Source organism: Acinonyx jubatus, chromosome B4 (genome assembly GCF_027475565.1).
Source record: "Acinonyx jubatus isolate Ajub_Pintada_27869175 chromosome B4, VMU_Ajub_asm_v1.0, whole genome shotgun sequence".
NCBI classification, from domain to species: Eukaryota; Metazoa; Chordata; class Mammalia; order Carnivora; family Felidae; genus Acinonyx; species Acinonyx jubatus.
The window spans coordinates 6,700,270-6,725,813 of NC_069387.1; the positions used below are offsets into that span (position 1 = coordinate 6,700,270).

A 25,544-nucleotide genomic window follows, 5' to 3' on the forward strand; every position below is an offset into this window, starting at 1 on the left:
TTCTTCTTTCCTCACTGGCAAGCACTTCATTAGCTATCTACAGTTTAAAAGGCATTGAGTTAAATACCATAAGGAGACAAAGTAATCAGACACAGGACTGCCTTCCAAAACACTTATGAGCTAACAGGGGATGTGAGATCTGCACAGAAAAAAGTAAATATAAGGTGATGACGATGATAATAATAATAATGCTTCATTATTAAGCCCTTACTAGGGGCCATGCGCATCACATGCACAAACCCTTCCCAATGACCCTATGAAATAGTTACTGTCCCCGCTCTGCAGATGTGCAAGCTGAGTCTCACAGGGCCTAGGTAATTTTGTTCAAGGTTCTAGTTAACAGCCGAACTGAAATCAACTGTTACCAACACACATGGCAGCCAGTATGACCTAAGAATGGCGAATTATATATCATACCATTTCTGCAGGTCAGAAACCTCGACGGTTATTTTTTCCAATGAGATCTAGATCGAGAGTGTCAAAATCCGGGCTGGGAATGAACACGTAACAAAAGACCCCCAGGGAACCGGGACATACTCCAGTCTTCGAGACGAAACTACTTGTCTGTGGACCGTCATGAACTGAACTGCCGGCCGGGAGAGGAAAGCAACGTTCCGTACGGCGAACTCTTGAGCACACCAGCTCCGGGTCCTGACCGTCTTCACGTTATGTTACATGACAACCTTCTTCTCTTCCCCTTGTCAAATCGCGTCTCTACTTTCCTTCCAAGCTCACTCCTACGTATTCTTGCCACAGTTGCCTTCTTGGGATCCTCTGGACTCTCCCTGCAGCTACACGGGCACAGTTCAGATTCTGCATATTCACTGACTGGTCAGCATTTTCCGGGCCTCAACGTCACAAATACTGAAATCTAGAGATTCCCAGCCCTGTGCAGCTTTCTGGCACATCTGCCTCGTTATCTGACTTGACACGAAGGCTTACTGGTCTGCTTACGGCACAGCCCAACACAGGCGAACATTTAGGGGCTCCTGGGTGGTTCCGTCGGTTAAGCATTCACCTTTTGGTTTCGGCTCAGGTCACGATCTCAACGGTTTGTGGGATTGAGCCCCACATCAGGCGCTGCGCTCACAGCATGGAGCCTGCTTGGGATTCTCTCTCTCTCCACCCCCCTCTCGCCCCCTCCCTGGTTCACGTGTGCACAGATGCACATGCGTTCTCTGTCTCTCTCTCTCTCTCTCTCCCTCAAAAACAAACATTTAAGACAAAAAGAGGTATAATGGGGTGCCTGGGTGGCTCAGTCGGTTAAGTGTCCGACTTCGGCTCAGGTCATGATCTCACGGTTCATGGGTTCAAGTCCCACATCAGGCTCTGTGCTGACAGCTCAGAGCCCGGAGCCTGCTTCGGATTCTGTGTCCCCCTCTCTCTCTGCCCCTCCCCTACTCACACTCTGTCTCTCTCTCTCTCTCTCTCTCTCTCAGAAGTAAATAAACATTCAAAAAATTTAAATAAAAATAAATACATAAGTAAAAATAAAACAAAAAGTGGTATAAGAAAAACAAGTGAACATTTACATATAAACTCTCAGCTGAAATTACTGTAATTAAAATTACATTATACTGAATTTATCATTATCATTTCAACAAACAGGGTGCTATTTTAAAAATCAGATTTTGAGAAAAACCTAAACTAAGAAGTCCAGGTTATGAACCAAAATGCCCATGCCCTCAATCAAATGTATAGTACAGAGTTTCCACTACTTAATTTTAGAAAGAGTCTCACACGTTGTTGAAACGTTTATGTTAGTGTTATATGTTTAATGTTTCAAAAATGGATTTTTAGAAAAATAACCATGGAATCCCTCATCCTCTAGTATAAAATGATTACTTTATATAACTTTCTAGCCTTTTGTCCACTTCACATTTAACATAATTTTTAAATTATAATTAGTTAAAAATTAATTTTAATTAATGTTTATTTATTTTTGAGAGACAGAGAGCATGAGCTGGGGAGGAGCAGAGAGAAGGAGACACAGAATCTGAAGCAGGCTCCAGGCTCTGAGCTGTCAGCACAGAGCCTGATGTGGGGCTCGAACCCACAAACTGTGAGACCATGACCTGAGCCAAAGTTGGACACTCAGCTGACTGAAGTACCCAGGCGTCCCTCATTTAACATTATAGAATGTGTACAAATGCGTCTTTTTCCCCCCAATCACATGCTGAATTGTTTTCATAACCATATTTTACTAATCACGTTTGTATGGTTGAATATTTAGGATGATAGAACATTTTTGCTACTACAAATGTTATCAAATAGGGTTATGCAAAGGGACCCCTGGGTGGCTCATCAGTTAAGCGACTGACTTCAGCTCAGGTCATGATCTCACGGTTCGTGGGTTCAAACCCCACGTCGGGCTCTGTGCTGACAGCTCAGAGCCTGGAGCCTGCTTCGGATTCTGTGTCTCCCTCTCTGTCTGCCCCTCCCCCACTCACACTCTGTCTCTCTCTCAAAAATAAATAAATGTTAAAAAATAAGGAAAATAAACAGGGTTATGCATGTAACATCCCCAATATTTTAGATGCTTCACTTGGGTTAGATGCCCAGAAGTGAGGATTACTATATCAAATGATTTAAACTTAAGTCTCCTGATAGAACCCTGGTTTAGGAAAAAAAAAAAAAATACTCTACAAGGGGGCGCCTGGGTGGCTCAATCGGTTAAATGTCTGACTCCTGATTTGGGCTCAGGTCACGATTTTGTGATCGGGCTCTGCACTGACAGCACAAAGCCTACTTGGGATTTTTTTCTCTCCCTCTCTCTCTGACCCTCCCCTGCTTGCACACACGCTCTCTCTCTTTCTCCCAAAACAAATAAATTAAAAAACCCATACAGGGCATTGCCTTTGCTTCGCTGTCTTTCAGATTCCCACAAACTCTCAGAGCCTTTGTTGAAGGGGAGCTGTTTTATAGGCTTCTGTAAAGCCAACACCCTCCCCAAGCCAGCAACCACACTCACCTTCCCCCCTCACGCTGCCCTTCTGCCTACTGTGCTGTAACCGCAGTACCTCCAGCGATGTGATGCCGGACCTCTCCAGAACATTCACTTCCACCGTCAGCCTCCCCACCAGCTGCTGGGGCCGCACGCTAATAACGTGCTCATACTTCCCCAGCCGCCTCTGCAAGAGTTCTTCGTAACTGAGGAGGAAGGCAGCTTTGTCCTTGCTGGGAATCACGACAGAGGCTCTGAACGTTTCAGTCCCCTTTTCCCTGTTAGAAAGAGAAAAAGGAAAACCTGTTTCCCTCAAGTCCCTTCAGGGCACTGGCCACTGTCCCAAGAGAGTCCTTGGGAAGAAAAACGATACGTTAGTTTTGGGAGGGGAAGCCAAAGGCCTGAACTAGAGGAAGGCTACAAAGGATCAAGGAATACTGAAGAGACAGAATTCCAGACTGCTGAATGTCCTTACCTCTCCCCAAGTCACGCCCAAGGGGCAGACAGGAAAGGGCATTTTGAAATAGGTGGCCTGCTGGAAAGCACAGCTTTGGGGTCAAGATGTGAACTGCATCCTTCTCTTTACAGGAATGGCCAAACAAGCCTGACATCTGATGTGACTTTAAAATGCCTAATATATTAGGTTTTTACACTTAGTAAAGTTTGGTGGATGTGGCCAGGGGTAAGGGTAAAGAATAAGGGATTACAAAGCATATAAAAATACAAACCATTCCAAATGTTCTCAGTGCTTGCAGTGAAGGTTCTCTGATTCAAGATGGCAGACTGACCATAAAAGGGATCGGATTAAACCAAACGAGAAAGAGTGGCAGGGGCAACCATTAGAGGGTACAACACTTCAAACATTTCTGGAAGGTGGGAAATTGAGCAGAACAAGAACTCTACAGCTCAGTCTACGTGGGAAGAGGCTGCAGCAAAGGACCAAGATGCAAATCATCCACAGAATGTCAGAGAGATGGCAGGCTCTGGCTCAGCACAAGCTGGGAGTGAGAAGGGGGCCAAATACGGGAAGGAGACCTCCAAATCCATGTGTGAATGAGTGACTAAGGTGAAAGGCTTCCTACACTTCTCTTTCCCAGAACTAAAAATGGACATACATACTAAGATGGAAAAGCTTCACTGGCAGTTGGGAAGAATGGCTGAAGAAAGACGGACACCTAAGCCCATTACCGTAAAATCTCCAAACATCCAATAGAGAAGACACAGAAAAGGAATCAGGTATTAGAGCACATTAGATGCATCACCAGCAATGATGATTGTTATAAGATGCTGGGATGATGAAGTATTCTGAACCTTCAATTCCATATACAGTCAAAATTTTAATCAAGGTCTCAGAAAGTTTGTCTCTCACATACCCATCCTGAGGAAGTTATTTCAGAATATACTCCAGCAAAGTAAAAGTGAGAAAGGAAGAGGAAGACATGGAAGACCAGGAGAAATAAGACCAACCCAGAAGAAAATGAAAAGAAATCCCAGGGCAAACATTGCCCACAAGGCTGCAAAGCAATGACAGTATTCCTTGGACCTGGAAACACCATTCCTCCACGACTGACAGCTCTGAAATCAAGATGTGCCTCCCAATCCGCGATGCCTTCCAAATGCTGTTGGCAATAACGTGGATGTCATCGCTTGTCACAGCTGTTCATTTAGTCACCATTTCAAATGTCTTATGTGTCTTGCTAGATGTTAATAATGACAAAATTGAGTTGTACCTCATAAGAAAAAGAAAGACAATTAAAAACTCCAGGAAAAACAAAAATGCATATGTTGTGATCCAACTAAACTGTGGCATGATTATGAACAATTTATGAATGGTAACAAAAGATATTCCCCATAAAATTCTTCTGATAAAGACCACTTGGGACCCACCTACAGTCCAACAAAACTAGGTTTTAATAAACTGCTGCAGTAAGGGAGACTATATATCAAAGGCATCAAGGAGAATTTTGCCAAAGGAGAACACAGGGCAATACTGTAAGACTGGGGGGAAAGGGGAGTGTAGATAGTGTTTGGAGCATTTGGAGGCTTAAAGAACAGCAGGCTGTGTGTAAAGTGGTTAATATCAGACTGGACTAAGAAGCAAACTTGAGGTTCTCTGTCCTTAGGAACTATAAAGCTAAGATAAACGTGGACTTTTGTGTCTAACAATGTCTTATCTGAAGCTTATACCTCAGCTGCTTTTTGTATCAAAGTAAACCCATGATTCACATCTTCCAGGCAAGAGTGAGATGTTCCGTTCTCGCTAATAGGACTTCCAGCACCAAAGTTTCTGACAGTCTATGATTTTAGAGATCAAGCTTTCTCAAAACTACGTCTTTTTATTAACGAACAAAAACAGGTTCACGTGTTCACACCAACTTATCTAGATACCGAGAGGAGTTTTCTTCAGAGGGAACAGATCACTTTTCTTCAAACAGGCTGGTAGAGGGAACCAGAATTTGAGTATACCCAGAGGCTCTGCAGTTAATGCCATTTATGTAATCATTAAAAAATCAAATGCTAGTTATTGGCTTTCAGTGGTTAGATTCAAGTTATAGACCAAACAAAGAAAATAAATTTCATTAAAGATCAGAATTTACATGTTGGTAACACTGACAGTGCAAAAGTAAATGATCAAGTAGAAAAAGGTGGACACTGGAAATGGGAAAGAAAAGGTACAGTTTCACTGAAGGACAGGGACTATTACCACTGAAGATAGCGTACGGCTAGTCTAGGACAGCATAACACTGCTTACACTGATGGAAGGAGAAGAGGGAAGAAAAGAATCTAAATATGTGGCCCACAGAGGGAGGATGGCCGTGTTGTACACATGCCACACTCCTTCAGAGCAGAAAATCAACAGATGAGGTCTCATTTTTAACATCGCTCATCATCAGGGAAATACCAGTCAAAACCACAATGAGATACCACCTCACACCTGTCAGAATGGCCAACATAAACAACTCAGGCAACAATAGATGTTGGCGAGGATGCGGAGAAAGGGGAACCCTGTTGTACTGTTGGTGGGAATGCAAACTGGTGCAGCCACTTTGGAAAACGGTATGGAGGTTCCGCAAAAAATTAAAAATCGAACTACCCTATGACCCAGAAACTGCACTCGTAGCTATTTATTCAAAGGATACAAAAATGCTGATTCAGAGGGGCACGTATACACCAATGTTTATAGCAGTGCTATCAACAACAGCCAAATTATGGAAAGAGCCCAAATGTCCACTGATTGACAAATGGACAAAGAAGATGTGGTATATATATATTACACACACACACACACACACACACACACACAGTGGAATACTACTCAGTGATGAAAAACAATGAAATCTTGCCATTTGCAACAATGTGGATGGAATTAGAGGGTATTATGCTAAGTGAAATAAGTCAGTCAGAGAAAGACAGATATCCTACGACTTCACTCATATGTGGGATTTGAGAAATAAAACGGGTGAACATATGGGAAGGGGAGGAAAAATAAGATAAAAACAGAGAGGGAGACAAACCAGAAGAGACTCTCCAACACAGAGAACTGAGGATTGATGGAGGGGTGGTGGGTGGGGGGATGGGCATTAAGGAGGACACTTGTTGGGATGAGCACTGGGTGTCCTATGTAAGAGATGAGTCGCTGGGTTTTACTCCTGAAGCCAAGACTACACTGGATGTTAACTAACTTGAAGTTTTTTAAAAAACAGAAATCTTTAAAAAACAAGACTACCGTAAGTTTTAGAGTTAGGGAGGTCACTACAAAGAAACTACAGAAGTATTAGAAGTGGATGTGTCTAGGAAGTGAGACCTGGAGAGCAGTGGTGGTAAAATGTTCCTTTTAATTATAAACCCCTTTTCTGCTATGTTGTTAGCTATATATATTTATTTATGATAAAAATAAAAAGCACGTCAGTACTGAAGGAAGGGAAGGGACAAGATGGGCAGGCAAAGGAAGAGAAGATGTGTCCCTTTGTTGAAATGGATTTTTTTTAAGCGGCACTTACCCGTCGTCTTCTGAGGTTTTATTCCTTTTCTCTTTGACTTTATCACCAGTTTTCTTTTCTCTCTCTCTAATTTCTCCCTGATACACCTTGTCTCCGATGAGCCTGAAACACAAGAGATAGCCCTGCTACCAGCCTCCAGTTCCAAGTCAAATTCAAACATGGATCTCATAACCATGACATCCCCAGAAAATATTTTTATGTGACTCTCAGATATGCAGAAAGAACGCATTCCAGGCCGGGGCTCTACCTTGAATCATTCATTTCATTCTGGGGCAATTTCCAACAGGTCGAAATAGGCAGGTCTGGCCCATGGTGCCTCTGGGATTCTCCAGGAGGACATCAGACCAATTTCCACGAAGATTCGCCAGCCTGAATCTTACCCAGGCCCCAAATTAAACCCCCAAACCTACTCTACTTTGCATGTCTTTACCCCTTAGCTCAGAAGAAAAGAAGAAATACGGTTTATGTCACATATCAGAGGGTTCACACTGCCTCATTGTTCAGATCTCAACTTAAACATCGCCCCTTGTAGGCCGCCTCCCTGATTTCTCCCTGCCTACACAAGCCCCTCTCTGTCCTTCCTGCCGTCCCTAAGCACTCGCTACGGTCTAAAATTGTCTCATCCACTGACTGGTTTCCTTATTATTTCTCCCAAGGCAATTTCTGCAGCCGAACAACACTGCCTTTTTCTCAGAAATCTACTGATCCCTTTGAAGAGTTCCTGGCCCAGAGGGGGCACCCGTTTGTTGGAGGGAAGGAGAGAAAGACAGAGGAATGGGGAAATGGAAGCAGGGAAGAAGACAGGAACAGAATGAAAGAAGGGATCATGGGAGGGAAGGGGGAAGAAAGGGTGGAAGGGAGAGAGAAAGGGGAGAACGAAGGTAGGGAAGGAGAGAGAGGAGGGAGTCAACCTTCTGAGCCGTATACATCTGCTGGGATAAATTCTCACGCCAGAAGGCTGTGGACCCCACATCCTGGCAGACTCACCCTGGCCGCTGCCACCAACACACACACACACACACACACACACACACACACACACCCCTCCATCTCAGCGTCTCCGATCAGAGTATCGCTTACATAGTGAAGTTGGTGATGAACGCCGCAGCCGGAACCTGCATCTGAAACTCAATCTCCTGGTCCTCAGAAGCTCTATTCAGCATTCTACAGGAGACCGTGGTGAAGGCGTAACGGGAAATGATGGTGGACTTCACCGAGAATTCTGTCATTAAGGGCTTGGTTTTCTGTTGGAAGGGAAACACGCAGTGTTTTCAGTGCCGTGTGAAAGTGCGAGAAATACTCTCCAATTGAGGAGGCTGTGGCGTGTGATTCCCTTTTCCTTTCCTTGTCTTGTCCTGACTTTCCCACTCACAAAGTAACCGTGGTTGAACAACCAGTTGGTGACACGGAAGCACGCTTTTAACCTAACTTGAAGAAGTGAACACGGGGCGCCTGGGTGGCTCAGTCGGTTAAGCGTCCGACTTCAGCTCAGGTCATGATCTCGCCGTTTGTGAGTTCGAGCCCCGCGTCGGGCTCTGGGCTGACAGCTCGGAGCCTGGAGCCTGCTTTGGATTCTGTGTCTCCCTCTCCCTCTGCCCCTCCCCTGCTCACGCTCCCTCTCTGTCTTTCAATAATAAATAAATGTTAAAAAAAAAAAAAAAGAAGTGAACACAGTTAGGATTTCCAATTTAACAGAGAATATACATGGCTTAACTAGTCCAAAAAGTAGTGGAATTTCAGATATGAAGTATATACTGTTATCCACTTTTAGATCACATTGACAGGATCATGAAGTGATGAAAACGTCAGAGGCTACCTAAAACAATTCTCATATTTTCAAGTTAAATTCAATATCCTGCTTTCCTCCTGAGACGACAATCACACGACTGCAAAGTGGGAATCGATACCGAGCTCGAGAAAGTATTGGGGGAATGAGAACCCAGAAAAAGGAAAGTGTAGGCTAATTAAATTTGTCCCCAAAGTCTCTGATGAGAGCGCTCGCTACACGGAGATTGAAAAGCTGGTTAAACTTTTCGGTGTATTTCTAGCCTTCCCAGCAGCGCTCCATCTGACCACAGCTGGAGCTGAAGAGGTTAAGGAAACATGAATGGGGAAAGTCGGCCGGTGGCAGAGTGGTTCTCTAACTCCAAGAACTGGCTGAGCAACTCCCAGGCATGCTATGGACTCCGTGTTTGAGTCTCCCCCAACCACCCCCCACCCTGCAGATTCATGTGGTGAAGCCCTACCCCCCAATATGATGGTACTTGGGGATGTGGCCTTTGGGTGTGATTTGGTTAGATGAGGTCACGAGGACCTTCACGATGGGGTTAGCCACGGGAAGGCCCGCTCTCACTCTCCACGCGTACACCGAGAAAAGACTGTGTGAATGAGAACGTGGCCGCCTACGAGCGAGGAAGAGAGTCCTCCCCAGGAAATGAACCCTGACAGATACCGATCTTAGACTTTCCAGCCTCCAGAACAGCGAGAAAATAAATTTCTGTTGTTTAACACCAGTCTATGGTATTTTGTAATGGCAGCCCAAGCGGGCCAAGACATCATCTCATGATAGGCTTGGACACACATGCAAAGCAGGCGTTTTTTATTCCCATTTCATACGTGAGAGGAAGTCAAGCCTGTGAGTCGACCCTCTGGCTCACCAGGCATTAATGGAAATGAGACTTGAACTCCACCCCGCCTGCTTCAGGCACCACCATGATGCGAGGCTGCCTCTCTGGATGGGTCTTTCTATCTCGGTGTGCTCAAACCCCAGCACGGTCCTCAGTGTGCAGCGGGCTGTCAATAAATGCTGAATGGAGCCAGGTTACTCTACTAGGATCCTACTTTCCCCTACCGGCATTGTCCTGTCCAGTCGATGTGTACTTTAACCTTCCTCTGCTCTCTCGATTACTTTCCAGCACTGAGCTAGTTTTCAAAATAAATACAAGATGATGGCCTGCTGATATCCAAGCATATTGCCCCGTGAGAGACAGAGATAATCTTTAACCCCATTTCAAAAGAGTTTCACAGAGTGTTGTTCTGTTTAAACGTATTTAAAGGGCATGCCCTTCACAGCAAACCATCCAAAGCTGGAGAGGTATTCCATATGATATGTTAGAGAGGTAAGACTTTGCACTCTGAAACAAAGCACATTTGAGAACACCCACGAACACCAACAAGATGGGGTGCTGCATGGAACAGAGCCACACAGGGGCCCGGCCAGAATGGGTGACTACTGGGTGCAGAGGTCAAGGGGTTATTCGTCCTTGTGGCTGAACTTCGGGTCCTGGTGACATAAAAGGGTCAAAACAAATGGCACGAGGTGCAGGAAAGATGTTACGAGAGCGTGTAGCTGTCTTAGAAAAGCAGAAAAAGATAAACATATAGATTCAGTGAAGTGATCATCGGGTAGAGAAAGAACTCTAAACATACTTGAAACATTCTTCCCCTGCAAGAGGAAAAGAAGTTCTCCGACCTGGTCTGAGAAGGAATGACATCAAAGCAGTGGTTCCCAAAGTGTGGTCCCAGAACTACCACCATTAGCATCGCCTGGAAACTGATTAAAAATGCAGAATCTTAAACCCCATCCCAAACTTGCGGAATCGGAAACACAGGGGACGGAGCCAGAAACCTGTATTTTGACAAGCCTTCCAAGTGGTCTGATGGTCAAGTCTGAAACCACTGTTTTAAAGTAATAGGAAGAAGTGGACCTCTTCATATATTTCCTCATCTATAAGAGGGCCTGAATAAGTCACTAAAATTACACTCGCCTCTGAGATCCAAGAATCTGAGGCAAAGCTAACTTGAGGAACAGGGACACGTGGGTGGCTCACTGGGTTAAGCGTCTGCCTGTGGCTCAGATCACGATGTCAGGGTTCGTAGATTCCAGCCCCGCACTGGGCTCTCAGCTGTCGGCACACAGCCCGCTTCAGATCCTCTGTCCCCTCTCTGCTTCTCCCCCACTGCGCTCTCTTTCAAAAATAAATAAACATTTAAAAAAATCTTGAAAAATAATGGTGATACTCAAAAAAAAAATAAATAAATAAAGTAAGGAATAAAACACTGGGTTTTAGGAAACTATTCCTGAACTTAGAAATACTTGATTGTAAATAGTCTTCATGAAAATTTAGCCTCTTGGGGCACCTGGGTGGCTCAGGCAGTTGAGCGTCCCACTTTGGCTTAGGTTGTGATCTCACAGTCCGTGAGTTCGAGCCCCATGTCGGGCTCTGTGCTGACACCTCAGAGTCTGGAGCCTGCTTGGGATCCTGTGTCTCCCTCTCTCTCTGCCCCTTCCCCACTCATGCTCTGTCTCTCTCTGTCTCTCAAAAATGAATAAGGTTAAACAAAACAATTTTTTTTAAAAACAAAAAATTTAGTCTCTTTAGGACACTATTGCTCTCTCAAGTGATCTGGATTAAAAAGAGATTCTAGGGGCGCCTGGGTGGCACAGTCGGTTAAGCGTCCGACTTCAGCCAGGTCACGATCTCGCGGTCCGTGAGTTCGAGCCCCGCGTCGGGCTCTGGGCTGATGGCTCGGAGCCTGGAGCCTGTTTCGGATTCTGTGTCTCCCTCTCTCTCTGCCCCTCCCCTGTTCATGCTCTGTCTCTCCGTCCCAAAAATAAATAAACGTTGAAAAAAAAATTAAAAAAAAAAAAAGAGATTCTAGATGTGGTTTAACCAAATGCTTCTGTTAACATATACCATGTTTCAGTAAAGACAATGTGAATTAGGCTGGGGAAGGTATTAATGACGATGAACCTAAGAGCACAATAACCTGCTGGGTTTTCTCCTAATGAAAATTTGTATCTTCTCCTCTTTCCAAAATGGAATTTGTCTTATCCAAGATAAATTAAACCGTAAATTGAGAGGCAGTGTCTTACTTTGATTTAGGTTTCCCTGGAAATAGGTTTTCTTCCTAAATAGTCCATGTTTCAACATATTCTTTGATCTCCAATATCCTCATATTCTCATACAAGTGAATTTGTGAAGAGTCTAAAATCCCACTGCACACAGCTCTAATTTCTACAGATGCACTGGGTAAAGGAACCAATGTTAAAAAAAATCCTGTGAACTCAGAAAATTCTAGCTCTCATTCTCCACTTTATTTAAAATGTAAACTAGGGGTGCCTGCGTGGCTCAGTCGGTTGAGCGTCCCCCTCCTGGTTTCAGCTCAGGTCATGATCTCACGGTTCATGGGTTCAAGCCCCACACTGGGCTCTGCACTGATGGCATAGAGGCTGCTTGAAGTTATCTCTCTCTCTCTCTCTCTCTCTCTCTCTCTCTCTGCCCCTCCCCCACTCTCTCTCTCCCTCAAATAAATAAAAACTTTTAAAAAAAGTTGACAAAAAAATTTCAACATTAAAAAAAATGTAAACTAGGTTTTAAAAAAGTATCAAGTAACATCTGTACATGGTAAAAACTTCAAATTACACAGAAAATAAAAGGAAACACAATGGTCTCCCTCCCACCCTGGATCTACAGTTCTGTTCCCCAGAAGCAATACGTAGATTAACAGTTTCTTGGTGTATCCTTCCATAAATACATGCTGTATTGATTTGCTTTAATTTCACTTAATGATACGGTGTATTCATCTTTCTGTATCTGTGCATGTTCCAATTATCTAATGCTGCACATCCGACCACTCTAAAACTTAGTGGTTTAATAGCAACCATGGCATTTTCTCCTGTGGTTTCTGTGGTCAGGAATTCTAGAAAGGCTTGGCCGGTGGGGGCGGGGGCAGTCAGAAGGTGGCTGGGGCCGAAACAATGGGCCCCTGAAGCAGCTCGGGGCCGAATGGCATCTGTCTCGTGTCGTCCCAGGGCCCCTCTATGTGATCCTTCCACATGATCAAGTTCAGACGACCTCACACGTCAGTCAGGCTGATGGCATGGTAGCTAGAGGCTTCATGAGTGCCCATTTCCCAACATCAAGGTGGAAGCGACATCCCCTCCTTTGCCCTCACCCTGAAAGTCACGTGGCATCGTTTCCACCATACTCTACTGGGTAAAGGAGTCACAAAGGTATGTTCTATTTGTTTTTTTTTTTTTCAACGTTTATTTATTTTTGGGACAGAGAGAGACAGAGCATGAACGGGGGAGGGGCAGAGAGAGAGGGAGACACAGAATCGGAAGCAGGCTCCAGGCTCCGAGCCATCAGCCCAGAGCCCGACGCGGGGCTCGAACTCACAGACTGCGAGATCGTGACCTGGCTGAAGTCGGACGCTTAACCGACTGCGCCACCCAGGCGCCCCGGTATGTTCTATCTGAAAGGGAGAGAGCCCAGACCCAATCTCAATGTGAGGAGTGGAGTCTCAAAGTGCCACTATCTTTGAAAAATGCAATCTGCCACCGTCCAGAACGATCACCCTCATTCTTTTAACAGTTGCACAGTATTTTCTTTTTTACAGATGCACTATATTTTATTTTATTCTTAAATTTATTTGAGAGAGAGACAGTACACACATGAGTGAGGGAGGGACAGAGAGACAGAATCCCAAGCAGGCTCCACACTGTCAGCACAGAGCCTGATGCAGGGCTCAATCTCACGAATCATGAGATCACAACCTGAGCCAAAATCAAGGGTTGAACACTTAACTGACTGAGCCACTCAGGCACCCCGAGATGCACTACATTTTAATTAACCAGCCCCTATTTTATCCATCAACCCTTTATAATTATTTTTCATGATTGTTTGAAATGCTCATGCTCTGATTCATCAATACCAGGGGTCAGCAAACTATGGCAGGCAGGCAGGCCACAGGGGTTTTGTACATAAAGTCTTATTTGAACATAAATTCTTTTACATCCATTCATCTGCATACCGTCTGGAGTTATTTTCATGCTACAGTGTAGAGCAGTTACGCAGTCACATATCTGTGACACGCTACAGCCTTACTTACAAAGCCTGAAGTACCTCTTACCTACTCCTTTAAGTAAAAGTTTGCTGATGCCTGGTCTGCACTATTTAAAAAAAAATTGCTTAACATTTATTTATTTTTGAGAAGAGAAAGACAGAGCATGAGCGGGGGAGGAGAGAGAAAGAGGGAGACACAGAATCTGAAACAGGCTCCAGGCTCTGAGCCGTCAGCACAGAGCCCGACGTGGGGCTCGAACTCACAGACCGCGAGATCATGACCTGAGCCGAAGTCGGATGCTTAACCGAATGAGCCACCCAGGCGCCCCTGGTCTGCACTATTTAAAACAGGTAAAGCCCTGATATCAGTCATTTACATACCTTTACTGATTGGTGTGTTTTAGGAAGAAATCTTAAATTATACAGACCACACTTTTATCTGACTTGCACAATCTTTTAAAATTTTTCATGTAGGTGACAACATTTAAAAATTAGGGGCGCCTGGGTGGCTCAGTGGGTTCAGCATCCAACTTTGGCTCAGGTCATGATCTTGCTGTTCCTGAGTTCAAGCCCCCTGTCGGACTCTGTGCTGACAGCTCAGAGCCTGGAGCCTGCTTCAGGTTCCGTGTCTCCCTCTCTCTCCCTGCCCCTCCCCTGCTCATGCTCTGTCTCTCTCTCTCTCTCTCAAAAATGAATAAACTTAAAAAAAAAATTTAAAAACTGGAAAGTTCACATAAAAATCCAGAACTCTCACATCTCTTGGAACAGACGCTGGGGCAACTCTGGATGTACATTCCCCCATGACCGTGACTAACAGTGGCTGTGGCTTTAGATCAGACCCAAATCCCATAGTCCCGGCTCCCCACGCCTACTGACTCACGGACACTGGCCCTGAGTAGCCACGTTCGCTGTGTTTTTACTAGAAGTGTTCTTATTCCAAGCCTGTTTTGCTCGCTAGTCTCCTCTGTTCTACTAGATTAAAAATGGCCACAACTTGTACACCTATGTTGAGAGCGCCATTTTTCACAACAGCCAACGTGTGGAAGTTACCCAAGTGTGCACTGGCCGACGGAGAAACAAAATGTGCTTTATGCACACGATGGCGTATTACTCAAAAAAAAAGGAAGGAAATCCTGCCATACGCTACAACACGGATTAATTTTGACAGCACTATGCTAAGTGAAATAAATCAGCCGCAGAAGGACGAATCTTGTGTGGTTCGCTTGTATGAATTACGTGCAGCCACCAAAGTCACCGAGACAGAAAGGAGGAAGGCAGTTTCCAGGGGCTGGGAGGAGGGGGAATGGGGAGTTTTACGCGAAGGGTACAGAGTTTCGGTTCTGCAAAATGAAAAGAGTTCTGAAAATGGACGGTGGAGCTGTATGATGCGTGAATATACTTCATACCGCCGCACCGTCCACTTTATAACGGTTTAGAAGTTAAATTTTACGTGGTGTGTATTTTAATACAGTAACAACAAAATGTTAAAGATTTCCTGACGGCCCAAATTCTTGGCTTTTCTTGCCATGGAGAGGTGCGTTTTAATTCATTTATCTTTTGATTCTGGGTCTTAGTGGCTTGTTTCACTTACAGAACACACACCAGAAGCGATGTTCTGGGACTCTGAGGCCAGGCCACAGAGAAGCCTCGCCGCTTGGATGCAGGTGTTCCAGAACTCTCCTCGAGGCCCTGAGTCACCAGGTCAGACGGAGCCCGTCACGCCGGAAAGGCCGGGCGTGACCACTGCAGGTGACAGGAGCAGCCAAGGCCAACTGCTGCCCAGGGTCCCAGAGGCCGAGGACACAAACCTTCTGGCCCACCTGCCAGCTGAGCGGCCGCCATTGACATCGCGCGGCCAACACAATCATCAGGCTGAGCTCTGCCTCAGTCCCTGCCCCACAAACAGTACGACAGAGTGATTGCTGCTTTAAGCCACTGGGTTTGGGGAAGATCTTTACGCAGCAATAGAAGCTGAGCACCTGATCGCTACGCATTTTTTTTGTTTTCTTTTGTGAACTTGTGCCTATTAGAAACACCCCTGAGGGGCACCTGGGTGGCTCAGTTGGTTGGGCGACTGACTTCAGCTCGGGTATGATCTCACAGTTTCTGGGTTCGAGCCCCACGTCAGGCTCTGTGCTGACAGCTCAGAGCCTGGAGCCTATTTCAGGTTCTGTGTCTCCCCCTCTCTCTGCCCCTCCCCTCCTCACGCTCTGTGCCTCTCTGTCTCTCAATAATAAATAAACATTAAAAAATTAAAAAAAAAAAAAAAAAGAAACACCCCTGAAACCCTACTGGAGAAAGTCACCGTATAAATTATAAACACAAAATATAAAGAGTAAGAGTCCAGCCCCCTTGCCTGACCAACGTAGGCCAAAGCGGTTTCCTTGCCTCGAGTCACACGGGGAGGAGGCCATCAATCCAGCGCGGGAGCCGGGAGCCCCTGGCTTCCGATCCTGCCTCTTTCGCGAAAGGACCTAGAGGAGCCCGGCCATTCGGGGCTTTCCGCAGCCACCACCCTCAGATGGCCACTGCAACCCAGCACTCCAGACACGTACTAAATATCAGTTTTTGCGGCTGATTCAAAAGTGACCTGGGAACCTCCCCTCACCGTCCGTTACGGGGTAAACACTTGAGACGGAACATTGAGTCGAATCCGTTCTGCACTGCTCTCACATTCCGGCATTTTCCAAACGTTAGCAACCCGCCGCTTAACTCTTGCACGTCAAAGTAGAGTCGTAGTTGGGAAAAGAACTTAGGAAGTGTGCAGCTTAGGGAAACAAAGGTTACAGATGAGCTGCGGGCCTTTCCGCGTGAAGTCCGGCTCCTCCGCGGACAATCCTTGCCCAGCACTGTTCTGAAAAGAATTTAAAATTTTCTTCACTTGGTACACCGGAGACTATTTGTCATGCTGATCTGTCCTTATTCGTAGTGTCAATTATCATTTCATGAAACTGAAAATGTGACATTGGAAGACACCTCACAAAACACAAAGCCTAACTATTATGGTATTTCTGTTTTGCCTCAAATTAAGATTATGGATGTGGTAGAAATTTTCCACAATATTACATCAGAAATAGGAGGCATAGTTTACGGGCCCAAGAGACAGATTGAGAAAAGTTTCAAGAAGCTATTTTAGTTTTACTGTTTCTGCCCAGTTACTACTTTCCCACAGAGGCCCCCACTGTTACGCCTCGTGGCCCTTGCCCCACCGGACAGCACCCTCCGTCTACAACATACGGGAACCTGTTATGTGCAGGCCTACCCCCGCCCCCAGGCTGCTCACGCCTTCCCCTGTCCCAACTAGACAGGACACACGTGCAGAACAGGAACCGTGACTTCGTCCTCGTGCTTGCGTTTTCTTCCCCACAGCTCTCAGCATAAAGTAAAACTCAGAAACATTTGTGAAACTCAATTTTTGAATCTTGACAATTAAAGAAAAATATATATTCCCCCCCCCAAAAAAGAAATGGTAACTAACTAGAATTTGTTAATCACTACCATAGATTAAATTCCACGAAGGACCGAGAAGGTCTATTACACACGGTTCCTTCTCTCAGGGCACTTATGATCCCATTGGGAAGAAAGTGCAAAAAACATAAAGAAATGTAGGGAGATACGTAGAGACATACATTTCACTCATTGGCTGGAAGACCTACCAGAGTTCAGAAGAAAGAACAATCAGTGAGATCTGTAAAAGTAAGAAAAGGTTTTAAAATAGACGTAGAGTTGGTATGTGGTGACAGAGAACAAAAGGAACATTCTGAAAACACAAAAGACATGGAAGCAGGAATGAACCTTAGCTCATTCCTGGAACAAAGAACAGAGCAGTTTAATTAGAAAGGGGGGCACAGTGTGAGGAGAATCCTGGACGGTCAGGAAACGAGAGCCCAAGGCCAAGCACGGAACTCGGAATGGCAGAGCCTCATGAAAATGTGTCAGGAAAGGAAGGATGTGAAACCGTTGCTTCAGTTCTTCCCAGTGCACGGTTCCTAAAAATCCAATGTGTTTTCCATATTGATATTTAACTCATTATTTTATTTGGGGATGTGAACTGGAAAATAGGAGGCAAAATCAAGTCTTCCTGTGACAAAACAGCTTCACTATTTTTCTTACAAAGGCTAAACTACTGGAAAAGCAGTTTGAGGCAGGGAGTGTCTTAATGAGCTGCTCGAGGGACCAAAGTCTTGTGTGTGACTCATGTGAGCCACTTAAAATCAAGCCACCCAGAGGATGTCCTGAATTACCCAAGATGCCATCTGGAAATGTAACGGTGCAGTGTTTGTGACGGCATCTTCCAGCACCAGGAGTCTTCCCAGATTAACCTTTTGTTGTTTTATTCTGGTCTAACAGTTCCCCAGTGACCGTCAGAAGAAACGATTCTGGAGATGGCAGAGAACCTTAGAAGTCATGCAACTTGGCCCCCCCTCACTTTGTAAAGGAGAAGGCTGGTGCTGGGCAGCTGGCGGACTCTGGGTCCACAGATCGGTACTGACCCTTCACGTCTCTCCTTTCTAGGAGACAGACACACACCTAACTAACCCTTAGTGACGTTAACAACCCCCAGGACCATGCTCCCTGTGCACGGACTGTATTTTCTATCTTCCTGATGCTCTGGCATTTGGGACCTTGCTCCTGGAGAGAAAGTCCCTCCCAGGGCAAGCTAATTCCTAGAGACAGCAAACTCCCCTTGTGTGAGCCTACCTTCGATACACGAGCAGCCAGCCCAGAGCCTGCACCCAGCCACCTCCTTCATCAGGCTTTCGCACGCCAAGCCGATATTGCCCTTTCCCCAGGTCACCCCAGGGCCAGGTACCAGATAGCTAGAGACCATCACGGGGCCTCCCGTTCCTAGGGATCTGGGAGCATCAACTCCTTCCTTCATGGTGACCAGTTCCAGGTCTCCGCGTCTCACCACATCTGCTTAAAACAAACCCCAACTACAAATCTGAAGAAGATGCCAAGCCACGGTCCTGCCCCTGGGAGGTTAAATGATGGCAGTGAAAAGCAGGCCAGTGTCTGTTAGGGGCCACGGATCTGCGCACACAAAGATACCCCTGCTTCTTAAAATATCATTTTTCTCTGTGTATGTGTTGCCAGAGGGAGTCATAAAAAGGGTATCTAATTAATTCAGAAGAAAATCAAGCAAATCCTTGTGATTCAGGAGCTGGCAGTAATGGGAGAAGAGCAGCTGGTGCCACCCACACTCTATTCATTGGTCAGGGAACATTCACAGACCTTCAGATTAGTGTGCTATGGCTAGAGCATAAAATAGAAGATGCATGGGGTAAACTGAGGCTAAAGAGGCAGGCCACAGCCAGATCACACAGGGCCTTACATGTCTTTGGAGTTTATCCTATAGACAATGTGGAGTCACCAAACACATCTGCAAAAGAGAGTGAGGGATCAAGTCGGCCGCTGGAAAGATCATTCTGGGACCAGCTGGAGGTATAAACAAAGCTCATTTTAAACAGGCATGATGCATGTGAAATTAAGACTTTTAAAACTCTTAAGAGATTTTTAAGAAAATCCAAGTGATTACATCAATATTCTAAGTTTAAGGGTCAAGAAAATCTTGGAAACCAAGGATGAAAACTCAGCTATTTTAAAAAAAGATAAACTTAGTTTTTACTAACAGACTGAAAACTTTTGTACGGAAAACACAGCATAAACAAAGTCAATCGACAAACGACGCATTTAGGGGGGAATTCTTCCAATTCAGAAGACAGAGTAGCTCTGGCATAGAAAGATCTCCATCATACCAACGACTAGGGGATAAAAAACACAACAGAAAGAGGTACAAGAAAGACACACACACCCCCACTTCACAAAAGAACCACTCTAAATGGCCAATAAATGTACAGAAAAAAGTCTACATTCACAAGTAGTCACGCAAATGCTAAAGGAACAATGAGACAAACAGCGTATATCTAAGAGACTGACAAGTCAAAAAGTAACACACATCTGCTGGCAGAAATGTGTGTGCTGGTCGACGCTGATAGAAATGCAATTCATACAGACAGTACTAAGGGCACGAGTATTCCAAAGCAATCCAGCGACATCCACCCATATGTAAAATGCCCATGCACTTTGATCCAACAATCCTCCTATTGAAAATCTAGCCATAGAATAAAAAGCACCCACATAACAGAATAAAGAAAAAGTTTTTTACAGCATTTTTTCCAAGGACAAAAAACTGGAGAGAAATCTAAAGCTCATCCATAGCAGAATGCTTCGTAAGTTACGGTGTGCCCACGACATGGAATATTTTTCACCATCGAAAAGAATGGATACGGTTAGGCCAAGCGAAATACTGTGGATTGAGAAGAGTAAGAAATGGAAAAAAAGAGACGTAGTTGAGAAGGCGGGGTGCTGTGTTAGGTAAGAGCACACACAGATGCCAGACATGGGCCTCAAATCCCGGCTCTGCCCCACTTCCCCAAATGCGTGGGTCTTGGGTGAGTTACTCAGTCCCTCTGAGTCTCTGCTTCGTCATCTGTGATGTCTCAAAGAACGGGACAAGAGCGACTGAGTTATGACACGTGGAGGCACACAGTTAGCCCTCGGTCACCATTAGCCATCATCATATGATCCCACTGTTTGAAAGCAATGGTCAGAAATCTCCTATCTGCAAATGTCTATGTTTCCCCCATCTTCTCTGGCGCGTTCTTTTTCTCAGTGGCACCTGTCATCTTCTCCATTGCTCATACACTTGTCATTTATTTATTCACTTTGTCTTTTTTTTGTCTATCTCTACCCCACCTTAGAATTCAAGCTCTGTGAAAGACAGGGGCCTCTGTCTGTCTTGTTCATTGCTGTATTCCCAGTGTCTACAGTGGTGCAGAGTAGATAGTAAGCATTCAAAAAAACGCTTACCCTCTCAGTTGGAATGAACGTATGCATGGATGTGTGCATGAATGAATGAATATGTGTACAGGTCTCGCTAGGAGACTATTTTCCATGAGTCTCTGCTATTTCTGCACATTTTTCAAGCAGGGGCACTAGCTACCTTTGTTTTGAACCGTCTTTTCAAGGATGTTTGGACAGTGAACAGATTTGGAAGAGGGAGTTGGTATCTCCCCCCAGAGCAAAGGGGAAGCTGGATTAAGATCTAGAACAATAAAGAGAACGTGCCCCTTGAGGGACAAAGATCAGGCAGGTTTAGTCCTCATAAGAGAGTCCGGTTCCCCAAGCGCAGAGTTCTTCCCGTGTGTAGGTGTCGTCAGGCCCTCTCTCCGTGTGACCATATGGGAACCGCGCCCGGGAACGGTACAGACTCTGACTGTCACAACACCGCTACTCTGTGAGCAACGATCACCCTCTGTCTCTGACCCGGGAGTCTCCTGTACTCTGCCGGCATCCATGCAATGGCACCAAACTAACTCCTTGGCTTGTAAACTGGGGAAAATCCAGACTCCTCACAATTCTGGATAAACAATGTTTATGTTCATCGTCTATCTGTCTATAATCACGCGAACATGGAGACAAACATGAAAGAATGACTACGAGATTAATAAACTTGGGAGGATCAGGAGAAGGAAGGGGGAGGAAGCCAAGCAAAGAATAACAAGAACACAACGCCCCAGTCCGGCAAAGATGGGAATGATTGTGACAGCAGTCGTGCTAAAGCTAGAACTGACTCACACAGCACCAAAGTGTAGAGAGGCCCTGGATAGATGCCTACCCACTGAGGACCTGTTGCAGAATCCACATCCCAGAGCCGGGAGGTGTGTCCCCACATCCCAATATGGCCCTGCACCCGCAGTGGTAAGGAAGAACCGAGTCTGGGCCAAGTAAGCTCTTAGGGTTCCTGATCACGTGCCCAAATTCCAACCTGAGAGCCCCAACATGCGCCGAGAGCCGTGCTCAGCTGCATCACAGGAAGCTGCCACCTACAAATGTGACTTCTTGGCTTTAGTTGTTTACTTCACAACAAAGCCTTTATTTCTTGTGTAAGAAAGCCATTAAATGTGTAGCTTAATTTAAGTTTTGTTTCTTTTTTTTAAAGGCTCTGAAACCCCAAACTTTGTCCTCAGAGCCCTACTGAAATAATCAGGTCTCTTTCCGGAAAGAAAAGTTCACTTGCAGAAAGGCTTGTAAAAGCTACGCTGTTTCATGTCAGGATTCTTCTACATGCAACTTTACAAGCTTTGGAAAACCTGCCAGCAGAGCCAGGGCCTGGTTCAAAACACGCAGAACAGGAGGGGACGGACACCGAAGATGCACCATGAGTATACGTACCAGCCTCTGCAAGAGTCTGACCTGCCTCGGTCCCCTGAATCCAACCTGTAAGAAGAAAAAAGCCATGAAATAGGCTTGTGAGGCCATTCTGAAATGAATTACCTGAGGGGGGTTAAAACCGATCCAAACCTACAGAAGGGATTATGCATCCTGAAAAGCAGATTGAAAATTAATTAATTACTCACCCTGAAATTAAGATTGGACCCTTAATTAAGTCACTGCCAGGCCAGAGCTAGAATTCATCCCCCAGAGTCCTGGTTGACTGCTTGACCCATGATGTCACTACCTCCTCACCTGAGAGTTCTTCTATCTGTTACAACAATAAGTATGAAATGATAAAAAGAAAGAATTCATCAGAATGTCTGTGCTCTGTTTCACTGTATTCCTGGCTTGAAAATAAAGCTCTTTTTGTCTATTACAATGAGTAAATGTATTCAGTTCTACTCTGATGGGCTCAATTATTCAACTCAAAACTTGAGGAAACTCTGCAAGCAAAACCGAATTTACCTTGAATTTTCTTACTGTATTTTTTCTGGTTTAACCATACTTTCTCACATGTGGAAGAGGGGCATGAGAAGGTGATAAAATCCTCATTAAAAATTGTATTAATTAATCAGCCACTCTGGACTAATTTAAAAGTCTTATTAGCTGCTTGTCGAACATCATTCATAGCAAATCACTGCTTAAATAAAGTGTTAACGACAACTGCTGTGAGTAATAAATCATCCTTTCTAGAGGACAGTTTGATAATGCAGATCAAAAGCTTGAAAACTATGCCTAGACTTTACGAGTATCTTTTTTTTAACAGCTCTACAATGTGTAATTTACAAATATAACTCATTCACTTAAAGTGCACGGTTTAGTTTTTTTTTTTTTTTTAGTATATTCAGAGTTGTACATCCATCACCACCATCAATTTAGAACATTTTTATTATGTCAAAAAGAAACCCCGCACCCCTTAGCTGTCACCTCCCAACCACTAATCTACTTGGTCCCTGTGGGCTTGCCCATTCTGGACGTTTCACAGGAATGGACTCATACGATACACAGTCTTTTATGACTGGCTTTTTTCACTTAGCGTCATCTTTTCAAGGTCATCCCTGTTTTCTTTTAATTGTTTTAATGTTTTATTTATTTTTGAAAGAGAGAGAGGGAGAGACACACAGAGGACAAGTCGGGGAGGGGCAGACAGGGAGACACAGAATCCAAAGCAGGCTCCAGGCTCTGAGCTGTCAACACAGAGCCCGACATGGGCTCGAACTCACGAGAGATCATGACCTGAGTCGAAGTTGGACGCCCAATCGGCTAAGCCACCCAGGTGCCCCGAGGCCATCCCTGTTGTAGCATTTATTAGTACTTTATTCCTTTTTGTGTCCAGATAATATTCCTTTGTATGGATAGACCACATTTTGAGTATCTGTTCGCCAGGTGATAGACATTCAGGTTATTTCCACTTTTTGGCTATTGTGAATAATGCTAAATTTACATAAACATTCACACGCAAGTCTTTGTGTTGGACATAGATAGCCAGGAGGGGAGTGCCTGGGCCATACGGTAAATTTAAGTTTGACTTTTTAAGAAATTGCCAAACTGTTTTCCAAAGTGTCTGCAACATTTTTACATTCACACCAGTAGGCATGTTTTTTGATTTAGAAACCCTACTTAACAGAAAAGTCCCATGAGAGAAAAGAAATAACAGAAAAAAAATAAGAAAATTCTTTGCAACTTTTAAAACAATTGCTAATAATTAGAAATAGCCTAAAATAGTCTTAAAAAGAGGTCTGGTTAAGTATATTATGATACACAGATCAATTAGAATACAGCTACAGAAAATAATGATGTGTATCCATACATCAATAAATGTTCATTTTACTGAATCTTTATCTGCAGAAGTACTGCGTTTCCTCGGTCCCTGTGGGGAGACAGGGCCATGTGATGAGCTACTGCCAAGAAGTTATGAATGTAAGTAACATTTGTCACTTCTGGGTTAAGTGATTTAATTACAGTGGACCATCCTACAGAACTGCTTTTTCTTTCTGGCACAGTAAACAGCAGTGTTGGAAATGGTAGTGGCTCCATCAAGCCCAAGTTCCCAGTGGCCCCCACCAACCCAGGACAGACGAGCTGTACAAGCAAGGAATAAATGTTTGGTATCTAAGACACTGAGATTTTTAAGACATCGTCACCACAGAGTGACCTAGCCTATCCTGATTAATAAATCCATGATGCGTTTTAAGTGATTAAATCTGGTAACAAAACATCACATCTAACATGATCTCGTGTGTAAGTCATGTGTTTGTATGTGTAGAATGTATACCGAAATGTAATGGCTGTTATCTGTGGGTGGCTGAACTCTTTTTCTTTATACTTCCCCGTATTATCTCCCATTTTGACAAATTCACGTTTTACTTCCGAAACAGGAAAAAAAAAAAAAAAAGCAATAAAGATATTTCCATTTAGGAAACTAAAGTCATAACAGTAACTGTTTTAATCCCTATCCTCTCCTGATCTCCCCTGAAAAAAACAAAAATATATATATGTGTATATATATATATATATATATATATATGCTATTATAAATTATCATTATAAGCCATTATAGAGCCTCCTACTCTACAGAGCATGGAACAGAAGAAATACCACAGGATTTAGGTTGACACCCACCACCCTGACTCCAAATGAGAACCAAAGAATTAGTAGGATGATACTGATTTCTCTTTCTACAATGAGGGGTGATGTCTGAGCCACTCTCCAAGGGAAGCTTTCTGGGCAAGGTCTCCACCAGTTCTGCAGGTTCATCTCAGGTCTTTCCCTTCCTCAAACTGTGGAATAGGCTGGGGACCGCTTAACATAGCACCGGTCAGAGGGAAAGCCCAGCTCCTCCCAGGTATTATGATCTGTGATTGATCTAAAGTATTTTCTTTGAAGTTCCCTCCTTTGTAAAATAAGTTCTCCAAGAAAATAAACAAGCTTTAAGGAGAACAAGAGAAGTTGGTTTTTCATTTTTGAGATGACTATCTTATGTCTCAGGGGATCGCTATGGCAACACTTCAGTCCAAGTTTAAACGAGATTGAACCAGAATCAAAACTTCCCGGTACAGACAGACTCCTGGTGCCAACTAGGATCGGCTCTGGAAATCACACCAATGTCATCAGCATTGTTTTTACCTAGGGATTCCTGATCCCTCTTATTGTTCAAGTGCTTCCCTGGGAGTGGGGTTCAAGAACAGATATGTAACTGACTCCAGCTCACTGTCAAGGGCTGCCACAAACAGTAATCTCAAGAGCTTGGGGCTCCAAATCATAGACATGCCAGAGAGCTCCAAAGATTCTTTGCTCCTACGGAGCTGAGCTTCCTTCTCAAGCATCAGAACAGAAGATTTCCAGGCCACAATATTTACTGAGAAACATAAGCCAGGATCCTTGCCATCGAGGACCATACCATATAACTTGAAAGAAAGAACTGTGTTCACGACAACTTAACAGACAGGGTCGTTTTTGTAAGTTACAAAG

The 25,544-nt window shown here is 44.5% G+C and overlaps 1 protein-coding gene across 1 annotated transcript in view; it reads right to left on the reverse strand.

Annotated features, from left to right (window-relative positions):
* The window catches only part of ITIH5 (inter-alpha-trypsin inhibitor heavy chain 5), a 79,142-nt gene that overhangs the window by 47,841 nt on the left and 5,757 nt on the right, over positions 1-25,544 (reverse strand). Inside the window, exons 2-5 of the mRNA XM_027073373.2 lie at positions 22,032-22,076; positions 8,026-8,189; positions 6,946-7,047; positions 2,972-3,222 (exon numbers count right to left, since the gene is read on the reverse strand). Coding sequence (XP_026929174.1) covers positions 2,972-3,222; positions 6,946-7,047; positions 8,026-8,189; positions 22,032-22,076 — 562 coding nt within the window. The remainder of the gene's footprint in view (positions 1-2,971; positions 3,223-6,945; positions 7,048-8,025; positions 8,190-22,031; positions 22,077-25,544) is intronic.